Source organism: Heliangelus exortis, chromosome 3 (assembly GCF_036169615.1).
Source record: "Heliangelus exortis chromosome 3, bHelExo1.hap1, whole genome shotgun sequence".
Classification (NCBI taxonomy): domain Eukaryota; kingdom Metazoa; phylum Chordata; class Aves; order Apodiformes; family Trochilidae; genus Heliangelus; species Heliangelus exortis.
The window spans coordinates 96,752,181-96,766,211 of NC_092424.1; the positions used below are offsets into that span (position 1 = coordinate 96,752,181).

A 14,031-nucleotide genomic window follows, 5' to 3' on the forward strand; every position below is an offset into this window, starting at 1 on the left:
CTCCACAACTTCACTGGGCAGCCTGTTCCAGTGTTCTGTCACTCTCACAGTGAAAAAATTTTTACTTATGTTTACACAGAACCTCCCATGCTCCAACTTGCATCCATTACCCCTTGTCCTATCATTGGTCATCACTGAGAGGAGCCTGGCTCCATCCTCCTGACACTCACCCTTTACATATTTGTAAACATTAACAAGGTCACCCCTCAGTCTCCTCTTAGCTCCTCAGCTAAAGAGACCCAGCTTCCTTAGCCTTTCCTCATAAGGGAGATGTTTCACTCATGAATCCACATGATGCTGTACTCAGAACCAGTAGTTATAACTCAGAAAAAAGCACTTTGTGTCATGACTGACTGTTCTCTTGACCTAATGCACAGCAGTAGCTACAGAAGACAGCAAAGCACTGGCCATCCTTGCAAAGGGCACTGAGAATAAAATAGAACGGATCATTTTACAGCCCCATAAAAGCTTGATATGTCCTTATCTCACAAGAGGAGAGCAATTCTGGTGTTTGCATTTAAAGAAGAGCATAGCAGAGCTGGAGAAGGGCAACATAAATAAAGACTAACAGACTGGGACTATTTCATTTGGAAGGTTAATATGTTGGGAAGAGCATGACCCAAGTTTCCAAAAAAAAAAAAAAAAAAAAAAAAAAAAAAAAAAAAATCCCACAACACTATTACAGGCCACAAAGTAGCAGACTAAAAAGTGATGTTACAGAATTTCATAGCACAGTGATGTCTGAACTAGTTCAAAAAAGAGGACTAGAGACCTGTCTATAAACCTGCCATTTGTTTAATTGCCAGCCCAGTGTTTAACTGAGACACCCATCTATGCTGTTCTACATAGGATTTCCTATTGTTGGTACAGGAGTCACAACACTGGTACAGTCATTGGTGTTGGCACTGTTCCATTGGGAAGGAAAAGTTAAAGGTAGTTCTTACATACTGTTTCTTAAGTAGCTCACACTAACAAATGAGGCTTTGTTCAGCCCAGAGAAAAGAAGGCTCCAGGCAGGCCTAACAGCGAGCTTCTAGTATCTGAAGCAGCCTGCAGGAAGGCTGGAGATAAACTGTTTGTAAGGGTTTGTAGTGACAGGATGAGGGGCAATGGCTTTAAATTACATTGGATTTAATTTAAATTAAATTGGATTTAAACTGGCTATTAGGAAACAATTCTTTACCATAAGGGTAGTGGAAAAATGGAACAGGTTGGCCAGGGAGGTAGTTGAGGCCTCAGCCCTGGAGATATTCAAGGTGAGGTTTGACAAGGCTCTGAGCAACCTGACATACTTGAGGGTGCCCCTGCTTACTACAGGGGGGGGGTGGACTAGATGCCCTTTAGAGGTCACTTCCAACCCAAATTATTCTATGATTCTACAATAGTCATATCATTCCTTTTTCTTCCCCACCTATGTAGGTTTTCCACCAAAATCTATAGTTACGTCCAATTATTTTTTTTTTTTTCATGTACACAGGCAAAGTTTATCCTGAAATATCAAATCATGATAACGAAGTTCTCTTGTCTCCTGATCTCTTCTCAAGATAAGTAGGAATGGTTTCTCAGAAGCTCTTCATGTGCTCTGCTCAATTCCCAAACAAAAAGTAGATGCGGATTAGTACTAGGTTTTCTGATTACCAATTCTTAAATCAGCCACATTTCAAAGCAAAACTAAAGTACAGACAGGGAATAACACACATGGATTAATTCAAAGCACCATAGACATTCTTACTTTTCCAGCAGTTCAAGCAACTTCATTACTACATTCAGGTGAACTGCAAATAGCCCATAAAGCACAAGATGGAGAATATTGCCCACACACTGTAAACCACAATTTTTTATGGAAAAGTGTACTTTATTTAAAATACCTTCAAGTCTTTCTTAGTCATTGAAATTAAATAGCTAAACATGAATGCCTCATAGCTCTAGACACTGTACAAATGCTATAGAGAAAGGACAACTGTTCCAAGCCATCCTTTTCTCTCATATTGTCAAATTATCTCTAAAATTATTTCTCTTAAATTTGTGGCATAAGCTGCACAACAGAATCACCATACCATTGTAAATTTGACCCTATCTTCATACCTTATTTCATATACACTTTACCATTACTTCTGTCTAATTTCTGAAGTACTTGCATATTTCCCTGAAACAGGCTTGAGAACAATCTTTGATTTTTCCAGCAATCTGCAATGGAGAACCATGACATAAATTTTATCTTTTGCCAACTCACTTGAAGTTAAGTCAGGTACAGCTGAGGCCAGCTAGCACAGTTAAGCTCAGCTTTTTTTAGAGTGTAAGCTGGAAGAAGGAGTTTACATTCAAACTGCTCATGATGTTCTTGAACTACCTCTGGGCATCATTGCCTGAAAGGGTTAGGTGGCCCACACCAAAACTGCACAGGGATCATCTTAATAGCTTAACTGTATGCAGCATTGTAACTCAGCCCCTATGTAAATACTGTGACTCTGTTTAAGTTACTGGAATACATACATCACCTTAAAAATCCCAGTCTAAATAGTCTCCGAGACCATTTTATTCTACAGGCTACAGTTTCTAGAAAATATTTTTATAGCAATATGATGCAATCAGTAAAACCAAGAGCAGCCATCTGTCTGATATCAATAACTGATTATTCAACGCTGAGATTCTTACAGCCAGCAGGTTTCATCTCTCACAATCTAGCAGGTAAAGGTTGTTTTGTTGTTAAACTATTTTCAGTGTTGATATAACTCAGGCACACACACTTTCCACACCTGCTGCCACCCTGCTTAACACCATTCCAAACATCAGAATTTAATGCTGTTATTTTTGTGGCCCATTATGTTCTAATTTTCAAGTTTCCAATTACATAAAGGTACTCTTGTGGCTGACAAAACATTCTTTCAGCCCAATTCAAAACTGCATAAACAATTAACACAAATATCTTGTTTTAGTTTGCCAGCAGAGTTTGAAACAGCAAAAGGAGAAAGTGGTCTCCAGGCTCTGTTCATGTTACAGGAGCATCAAAGCCTGAAGTGGACAAGGTGAAACTTACTTTCTGCAGCACTTTCTAAATCCTTAGGAAGTACTCTGCCTTTTTTTTAACACTACCCTAAAATGGCAGGTGAGAGACAGGAGAGGGGGGTGTGCAGTCTATAAACAGGAGAGCAGATTAAATAGTTATATATGGAACAAAGCATATGCAAGACACACACACACACAGAACCTGTATCCACTCCTGGTGCATCCACCTCATTGTAAATTTTTCAGAGCCTCTATGACAGTATATGATTAATTGGATTGACAAAAAGGGCATCATTCAGGAATCAACATATTTCTGAGTATTCCTTGGGATCCCATTTTTTCAGCCAACCTTAGATCTGAGGATTCCATCACCTACACTACATACAAAAGTTACACAAGACACACTCCAGCCTATTGATATTTCTCCCTGCCTCATTCAATTGGCTTTTTTGTTTCCCTTCCTGTCGTCTTAAACTTCAGCAACACTGAGACCACACATGGTATTCCAGCAGGGCCTAGGGCTGTGTTAGGTTTTTACTGTTCTGGTTCCCAAGTGACTCCACTCTAGCATGAGCTAGCATGATGCTTTTAGCATTTCACCTCATCACAATGAAACATTTGTCCTGGTGTAGGCTGGGATGCTCTTTTAATAAAGCTTCTTTCAAACTTCAGTGACACACACGTGAGATGACTTTGCCCTTAGCAGATGAACAGATGGCTACCAATTTCTTGCATAGTTGAAGATTAATTTCACTTCATTTTTAAAATTATTATATTCAGTGTATCATTAATCTTATTGGTTTATATCATTATTTGGAGGGGGTGTTCTTGACCCTCACCCTACCCTTACTCTTTTCTGCTATTTAAAATAGTTTTTCTTTTAAAACTAGATACTAGAATACTAGATACTAGATATCTAGTATCTTCGTAATTACTTTGTTACCTTTCTTATTCACAGTTTTAGAAGTGTCACTCCTGTCACATTTTAAAGAAAGTAAAAACTTATAGTCAGTTGACTACAGGCTAGTCAGAACATTAAAAAAGAAGGAAAGTGTTAAGTGCTTAAAACTGTTCCAACAGGGATTTTCCAACAAATATAACACTCTCCTTTTTATACCCAAGCCCACTGTGAAGCAAATTATTCTGCTTTGTTGAACATAAATTTAAGATAATAAATATCAGAGGAAAACAATCGTAGGTAACTTTTCAGAGATTAAGCACTAAACAATTAAAATGCAACCCTAGAACTCCAGCTTATTGACACCATTATCATAACCCAAACCCCTCTGTACCTCTCTCAACACGCCTTTTTAGCTTTTTTTTTTCCCAGACTAATCTGTAACGTACTGAACTTCAGCAATCTAATTTAACTTCTAAAGCTAGACTACCAAATTCATCTTTCCCCTTAATTCTTCTTCTTCCCTACTTTAAAGCTGTCAGTAGCAATCTTATCTTGTTCAAGAAAACACACTCCATACTTTAATTCTTAAAATGGTTTCAGTTCCTTCATTTTGACTTGCCACAAAAGAGAGGGGGGAAAATTATGCATTAATGTGCCACAAAACTAACAATGCATAAATTCATCTAGATATCTCAAGTATGAATTTTACAGGGCCTTCTTGCCCCATCTCCTCTATATTAATTTTTTAACCATTTTTTCCTCTCTTTTAGAGCTAGCTTCTCTCACATTTTTATTCAACTTTCTCACTTCAGTTATGGAACCTGGGATAAACCACAACATTTCTGATTCTTACAACGCTCACAATACCAAAGAGCTGTCAAGCACACCTGCAAAAAATTTACCACCCAGTATAATGACTGCCTGAAATAAGTAGCTCATGTGCCAAGGATTTTCACTTACTTTCAAATGTAGATCTGAAGGATCCAATTATGTTTTAAAACATAGGAAAGGCACTAGGTTCACAGGTTGTTATGCTGGTATCTCCTCACCACTGTTAGGTTGTTTAAAAATACTAGGAAATCATATTTATTTCTTAAAACACACACACATAATTAAACTTACAAAATGTTAACTGTTACTAAATTGACTTAACTGTTTTCATGCTTTGGCTACATTCAGTCTACCATTTGAATACGAGACAATTTTGATGTCAAAGATGGCAAATGCCAAAAAGCAGAAAGCCAACATCACCTCTGATCAATTAATACATCTGCCAACTACACATTTTGTTTATCAGCAACACAAGTTACACAGGAATGGTGATAAAAACATTTGTTGCATCCAGTATCACAGAGGACATTAGAATTGTGTAGTCAGGTGAATACTATGCCTACAGCATAGCAAATTTCTGACCTTTGCTCAAAGTTAGGCCAGCTACACAAAACAGTAGCAAGCCTATTAGTTGATAATAAAATCACCTTCCTGTAACATCAGTAGTAGTAGTTTGTGTGTATGTATATATATATATATATATATATGTGTGTGTGTGTGTGTGTGTGCGCCCTTTACCCCTAAAAGTTAGAGGCAAAAAGAGGTAGAATTTAAAATGTAGATTATTATTAATATTGATAGATTTCCTGAAGAGTAAAGTAATGTGAAAAAGGGGAACATAGTAACTAGACTTCCATGTCAATGAAAATTTATTTTCCTTGCTGTTCACTAGACTATATTAAGAGTCAACTTCTGATAAATTCTGGGTTTATTTCTCACAAGTATTAGTCAATACTAACACACACACACACACACACACACACACATACACACATATATATCCACATACATGAAAAAAGCTTCAGACCTGTAAAATCCAATGTCATCAGGGTTAGAAGAAGCTAAAATGCCTTCTCTAAAGAAAAAACAAAAAAAATTAATACAAATGTGAACTTCCCTATCCAACTGTATCTTTCAATTTTTGATTAAGAGCCCTGTTACACTGATAAAAGGCCTCTCTCAATCAGTAAAAACTTCCAACATAATTGTATCAGCATCTTTCTCAAACACACAGAGAAACTTTACTTAAATGAACTATGTAATACAAAATTATTCCACTTTTCTTCAATGCCACATTTTGTCACTTATTCAAGCAACTTTTAAAAATATGTTTTAATAAAGGAAACAATTTGCATTTCCTCCATCTCCCAGCTCCAGCAACAGCCAAGATTTGCCAGAAATACTGGGCTCAGACACAAAAGTTGGTCACAATACCTACAACTCTTTCAGACCCCATCATCCCATTTGCCTGGTACTTCAATGAGGAAAATAGTTAAGAGGATTTTTAAAATACCAAAACAAATGCTTTATGAAGGTTTTGACTGCTTAATTTGGTTGCACTACTACTTGAAAAAAGTAGTTTGCTAAAAAATCAATATTCCTTATTACTAAAACCCTGTGTTTTAGTAATAACATTCTTTCCAATACGTTGCTATTTAGATTCATCAATAATTACCAGGAATCAGAGCTTGGTTTCTGCAAAACTTTTATGGCTGATGATTCTAAATGAAGATGTATGAAGTACATACAATAAATCTTAATGTTTAGAAACTAGGTAAACTAAATCTAGAACACAAAGAAGCTAGAGTAGAAAGCATGCATATGAATTAATAAATCCAATAATAGACACAAGTAATCTCACAGAAATCTAGTGTTCAGATAGAAGCTCAATCCTAGCAATTCCCTCCCAAAGAGAATTTACAATAGGCAGATAGCTATAACATGCTATAAGGAACATAAAACTTAAATATAGGCCTTTTTGGGAAAGTAGAAAATTACTCACCATACTTTCACCATACTTTCTAGAAAAATACTTGATCTTAGAAATAGGTACAAATAGAATAAATAAATTAAGACTGAAACTAGCCAGAAAATTACTAAAATGACTAGAACTTCAGGTCTGATTACTGCCTTCTCATTTTCTCCACTAGCAATCTGAGGAAGTTATGTCCAGCAAATCAACAAGAAAGTAAAAAAAATCATCGAAATAAAAAGTCCAATACCACTTCAGTCCTCTTAGTCAACACACCCACAATAATTTTCAGTTTAGAAAATTGAAAATGCTTTCTTACTCTACATACCTTCTATAATTGTCTTTAAAAGACTCACATAAGAATTGTGGAAGCAAATAAAATCTTAGCACTTATTTCAAACCAAAAGAATTCGGAGAACCAAGTAATCCTGGAACCTTCTCTCTAACACAGACACAAGGTTGAACAGCAGGAATTCATATCTCTACAGCTGTCCAGAGATGCAGGAAGAGGTAAAGATAAAGGTACAGATTTTTTTTGGAAAATGTGTTGATTACTCTAATTTGAAGTGTTTACACATAGCTAGTAATCCTGGGTTTGGCTGAGATAGAATTAACTTTCTTCATAGCAGTTCCTGCACAGGTATGTTTCCCATATGTGTTGAAAACAGTGTTGCTAATGAAAAAATATTATCCTTTCTGCTGAGCAGAATTTATACAGAGCCAGGGCCTTTTTTGCTCCTCAAACAAAAAGTTGGGAGGGGACATCGTATCAGATGACATCATGTTTAGCAATAAAAGCTGAGAAAAGAAGGAAAGCTGAGAAAAGAAGGAAAGCTGAGAAAAGAAGGAAAGCTGAGAAAAGAAGGAAAGCTGAGAAAAGAAGGAAAGCTGAGAAAAGAAAGGGGGCTGTTATGTGTGACAGAGCCCTGCCTTCCTGGAGATGGCTGAACACCTGCCTGTTGGTGGGAAATACTGAGTAAATTCTTTGTATGTGTGGATTATGCTTTACCTATTTCTTTATCTCTTGTCTTTATCTCAAGCCACATTTTACTCTTCTGAGTCTCTCCCACATCCCATCAGGGGAAGTGAGTGAGCAGCTGCACGGTACTTAATCACCAGCTGGGGTTAAATCATAATACTAGGTGGTCAATCCTTGAATACTCAAAAATATCAAAAACACTTGAACAAGCTTCACATGTTTAGAAAGGACTTACTTTTATTATAGCAGGTAGCTAGTACACCTTTATCTGCAGGACTGGTACTAATGTGCCAAATTTCACCCACTTGATGAAGGAGAACATTTTTGTTTATAATGTTATTTTCATCATCAAAGTCTATGATGTGAATCTGCAAATACAATAAAAGAGAACATTAGTGTTTCAAAGGTTTTCCTGTGGGTCTTAATTATACACAATGACTGCACAGAACAATTTAATGAGAATTTTATAACCAATATCTACTTTAATTAATTGTTATACTAACAATTTAGTCTATCATTGGCTTCATGCAGGATACACTTTTTCTAGAAAAACACAAGCAATTTCCCTGTTTTTGAGGTAATATGTTTATTCTTCTCAATTTCGTAACTTAAAGCTTGAGGTGATTTTTCCTTTTTATGGCTAATAGTAAATAGGCTACGTGTATGGCAATTGAACACTTAGAACAATAAACAGACATAACAACCTTGCAATCTTTAGTCTAAATGTCTCCATCAATTCTATATCCAAACCATCAAATTCAAACATACTAAAAAAAAAAAAAAAAAAAGGGAACAGAGAGAAAGGACTTTGACTCAAAATATAAGTAGTATGTAAATACAATTAACAAACTCTGAGATTTCACTTGAGCAATCACATTATCTGTATTAATACATAAATCTGTCACTTTTTATACTGGATGTAAAAATGAAGTGTTGAGCTGAAGGATGAGGACAAATGTTTGACTTTTAAGAGACATACAGCTAGGCTTGCTGTTTGCGGTTTTTATTTTTGTTCACTGCAGGCTTCTTGGTTTTTTCTGCTTTTTTCAATATGTCTATGTTACTCTGATTTTTTCCTCCTCATTTCAGTTGCTTTGCTATAGTTGCCTCAGAAACAGAAGAAACTGAAATAGACTCTATCCTGAAACAATATACACAAGTAACTTTAGTCATGGCACTACCTTCACTGAGCTCAATAGTAAACAAATAAATTTCAGAAGACCCACAAATTTTAGAGAACTGTATGATCATTAAAAATTCACTGGCAAAGTTGGATGAATAATGAAGAGAAAAAAAATGTGACATCCCATTCTTATGACTGAATTCTGTCTAGTGAATTAATTACTGAATTCTTTCTCTAACATTGTCACCATCAACTTCAAATATAATGCTGAACCCTCATCACCTGCAATGTTTTTCCCCTCTGTCATCCAAGGCATATAAAAGCACCTCTGCAGTTGGTCTGCAAGTTTCCTTTTCATAATTCATTATTTTGCCCCAAACCTAGAAATATATTTGAGATTCAGGATTCTACCCATTTACCCCAACAACTGCACAACCATCTTCTTATCAAACTTCTTGCTTAAAACTTCTTGAGTAGCCTGCTTGATTTGCAAAATTCTCCAGAGTAACATCACTTAAACTTCTCTATTGTTTCACTTTATTTTGGCTTGCATTACATCCCCCCTATCTGATCTGTTCCCTGTATCACCATTCAAGAGCTTCTGTCTATACAGAAAGCACTTGCTCATTCAATCATTAAAGATCAGTTTAATCTCATCCCTCAGGGGTGTTTTTGTTCATTTCTTTTATTGGAAGGGGGTTGTTTTTTTATTTTTTAAATAAAAAATGAAAGGCATCATTCAGCTTTCTATGTTGCTCTAATCAGGTGTGTTTTCACGTTCTGAACAAACTTGTAAGTCAAACCATTGACAAACCAAACAGCTACTTCATAAGAAGTGGAAGGTAAAGAACAGCAACATATTCACAACTCTACTGTAAAACATTTTCAACAGGCTCACAGCAAGAAGTGAAACTCCTGCTGTTAATTTTGCACAGCAAAATACTGATAACTGGCTTTAGCATGACAGAAAGAAGGGGATCATTGAAATTTACTGAATTAGGTATTTAAAAGAGAAAGAGCATGAAATATGTGAAGTTCTGTCATGGTTTAAAAATTAACAGTTATTTTAGTTTCTCACATAAGGCACCATCTGATCCACAGGGCAACTTTCCATTGGACACCTCTGGCAGCTCAGCACAAGTCCCCAAAGGAGAACCAACATTTACTGCAGTAACACACTGCCTCCCTGCACTGGTCAGTCTTATTCAGAAGACCTCTTCTGGTCATGTACAGGTGTTATACAAACAAAAGAACAGTAGTTCTACAGCTGGCATGGTAACTTCTTCCTCACTGGGGTTTATTCCTGTATGAAGCAATTTAGGCATTCATAGAAAATCTGGTGAAAGCAGACACTGGTCATTATTGGTTACAAGCCAACTCATAAGTTCAGTTTGGTAACTAAAAAAGTTTTAAAGTAATTCAAGAGAGCCTAGTGCTGAATTAAGCAATAGTAACTTAAGGCCTAGGGCACTTAGGATTAGCAACTAGCTGAGAGGAGTGGATGGCCTGAGGCACAGCTGAAGGCCAATAACCCCAAAACATTTGTTAATACCCTAGGAAGTATCCTGCATTTCTATTAATTTTATTCATTGGAAAAAAAAACCATACAAAATAAAGTTGAAATACGTGTAAATATTTCTAAAATATATAGTATGCACCAAAACAACTTACCTAAATCAGAACATTAAATTATTGAGGATCTGCTGGATATCAGCTAAGTGAGAATCATTCTCCATCAACAGTTTTATACCAGGAATTACTTAGTTAAACCAAGAAGTAAAAAAACACATAGAAATCACAATAGGAAACCACAGGATAATCAAATGTCCAAAGAATATTTGAGACAGTACAATCAAAAATATTGTGTGTAATTTTTTTTTTTTTTTGCCACCTCTGTTGTTCCTGGTTTCACAAGTATTACCTGAAATGTAAAGAAACAGAATACTCCACCCCCCTCATGCCTCTGAATGTTTGGGTTTTTTTTTTGGGGGGGGGGGATGGTTGTTCTTTTTATTTCTTGAGCCTCATACAATATTATCATTTAGTAACAAACTCAAAACCTCACTGGGAACTGTATCAGTTCTAGGGGCCACTGTCATTGCTGTTAGCCTTGGGTAACAGCCTGATTCCTACCCTGCCACTTATCCCCTCCAAGGACCACAGGGGGAGAAAATAAGAAGAATGGGAATGAGAAAGGTCATGGACCAAATTAAAGACAGGAAGATTGCTTACTAGCTACTACTTCTATGGAGATATTTAAAAAGAGACTGGATGTGGCACTCAGTGCCATGGTCTAGTAAGTGGAGCAGTAGTGGATCAAGGGTTGGACTTGATGATCTCTGAGGTCCCTTCCAACCCAGCCAATTCTATGATACTGTTGAGAGCAAAACAGACTTGACTTGGGAAAATTAATGAAATTATAACCAATTTATAATAATTTATTTGGGTAGTGAGGTAAAAAACAAAACAAAAAACAAACAAAAAAACCCAAAATAAAACCACACAAAAAACCTACTTTAAATCATCACCTTTTCTCTCCCATTTCCCAGCTTATCTTTGCTCCAGACTCCTTTAACCCCTCCAATATGTATAGTGGGCTATGGAACAGTGGTGGCTATTAGCAGTATATCGTGGTTTTCTCTACGACAGTCTTTCAATCTTACTCTTTTCCTTTGCTCCAGAGCAGGGTCTTCATGGCCCACAGTTCCTTCAGGCATATCCACCTGCTTTGGCACAGGTGCTCCACAGAGCTTCTGTTCTTCTTGGCCTTACCTTTGTCATTTCCTCTAATGTTTCACTGTCTTTGTTGCCTCCTCCTCTTTCCATCCATCATTTTTGCCCCTTTCTTAAATGTGTTCAGAGAGGTGGCACCAGGCTGACTGTGTCCTGTGGTGGGTTCACCAGAACCACTCATGTCTGGCATAGGCACCCCTGGACTCATCTCATAGAGGTCACAACTGCAGCCCCTCTACTACCAAAGCCTTGCCATCTGCATGAAATACAGTTTTCTAATTCTTTTGTCCTCAACATCTTCTCTCAGTATGAAAGCATTTACTGAAATTTAGTCACAAACATTAAAATCTCTGTGCAATTAACCACAGAAGAAACAGCCCAATAGAAACAGAGCCACTGAAATTTTAATTTATTTTTAAATGTATTATCAGAAAGGACATAGTTGATTAACAATAATTAATAAAGAAAAATGCAGGTTACGAAGCTTCTCATACACGGAACTCTGCACATACCAGGAGTCCTATTAGAGGCAATCAAGACTTAAAGACTTTTGTTTTACTTTGCATCTCTTCTGTGGTTTAGGAATGCCTCCAGAGAATCTATAGATTTAAATTAACAAAAATATAGCAGTTCCTTTACTAAAACAATCTGATTTAGTCATGCAGTTTAGAAGACTGATTTAATCTTCAGATAATATGCACAGCCTTCATTCACCTATATTTCTTACCAATTTCTTTACATTCTACTCAGAGAAGTCTCTGACTATCACTTTGTGTCCAAATGATAGTAGGAACTATATCAGACAATGTTTTAATATGTTTTTTTGGTGGTGGTTTGTTTTTTTTTTAAGAAAGGAAAAAAAATTACGACTGACATTTGACAGAAAAATTACCTGATTATCATATCTAAGAGACTGAGTTCCAACCAAAAATCTTATTGCATCCGTTTCTGCTGTCTGAGGTGTTAATGCTCGTGCCTAGGGAAGAAGAAAACCATCAGGAAATTCCACTTAATACAGTCCATTAATTTCAGCAAAAATGTTGAAGCTTAGGAATCAATTATCATTTTAAGCATTACATTCCTACAATTTCCCTCCCATTATGTCTAATTTGTTTAACCCATACTTTGTGCTGTTTCTTAATATCGTGGGGTATGTGAAACATATAAGTGCTAAACACACTATCTAGCCCTCATTATAGTAGTGATAATATTAAATATTAGAACACTTCTTCCACACTAATTCTCAACTAAAAAACTCCACAGAAAAATTCTTAATTAATGTAGCTGAAATATCCAAGAAAGAGGCTGTTCCTGCAGAAGTTTTAAAACTATTTAGACTGAAGATGCCTACATGAAAACAAATTATTTTTCTCACTGCTAACCACCAAGTTTAGAAGAAAATTAAAAAATAAACCCCTTCTTTTCCACTCCAGGCCATTAAAGATAAGAATTGTCTGAAAGATAGAGAAATCACTTGTTATTTATCTATAAAAATTTCTCATAATCTTATTATTGTTAACGAGAGTGCTAAACTCTTTGCCTCGCTTCTTCAACTTGCACCAAACACAATCTTGGAAGAAGCAAAATAAAACAGTTGAGGGCCATGGCAGAAGAAATTAAGAAATGAAGTATAGCTTAAACAAAAAACACAATTGCTACTTGGCAGTAGTAATTAATTTTGAGTAAATGGTGGTAAATCAAAATTCTAGGGCACTTTATGTAAGTGTGAGGAATATCCACTACCTCCCCATGCAAAAGACACCCTAATAATATTACTCAATATAATTTTTTTGTCAAAACAGAGAAATAAACCTTTGCAATTCACATCCTTTTTGGCATAAAATAATCTGGATCTCTTCAGACACTAAACCAACAAGCCAACACTTCAGAAGTTTAGAGGTAGCTGTTGAACTGGTAACTTCTTATTGCCATCCTAGAGTGCACCTACCTGATGCCCACTTACTGGATTCAGGAACATTTAGTTTCACTGCAGGCAGTTTGAAATTTGTTTCTAAATTAATATCAGAAAGATACTTCTAAGCTTGGAAAAGAATATTTGAAAGATGTTGTATCACAATATTAGGCAAAAAACCCAGGAAGCCTGCAGGGATGAACAAGGAGCTCCCGGACACCCTCAGACACAGAAGGAAGGCTAAAGAGGGTGGAAACAATGACAAGGTAGGCTGGGAAGAATACACAGAGATTGTCCAAACAGCCAGGGATCAGGTTAGGAAAGCTTAAGTCCTGATAATTCTATCAAGCAAGTCTGGACAGGGATGTCAAGGGCAATAAGAATTTTCTATAGGTACATCAGTGATGAAGACTTGGGAAAATGCAGGCCCTCTCAGGAAGGAAACAGGAGATTGACCTGGGATATGGAGAAGGCTCAGGTACTCAACTTTTTTTCTGTCTTCACTGGCAAGAGTTCAAGTGGAACAAGTGGCAGGAACAAACACAGGGACTGGGAGAATGAAGAGCTACCCACA

The 14,031-nt window shown here is 36.4% G+C and overlaps 1 protein-coding gene across 2 annotated transcripts in view; it reads right to left on the reverse strand.

Annotated features, from left to right (window-relative positions):
• The window catches only part of EIPR1 (EARP complex and GARP complex interacting protein 1), a 63,774-nt gene that overhangs the window by 43,969 nt on the left and 5,774 nt on the right, over window positions 1–14,031 (reverse strand). The window contains exons 2-3 of one of the 2 annotated variants that reach the window (XM_071741831.1): window positions 12,438–12,521; window positions 7,925–8,057 (exon numbers count right to left, since the gene is read on the reverse strand). The exons of the other annotated variant lie outside the window; for it this stretch is intronic. Of the exons in view, the coding sequence (XP_071597932.1) occupies window positions 7,925–8,057; window positions 12,438–12,521 (217 nt within the window). The remainder of the gene's footprint in view (window positions 1–7,924; window positions 8,058–12,437; window positions 12,522–14,031) is intronic. 2 annotated transcript variants of the gene reach the window in all.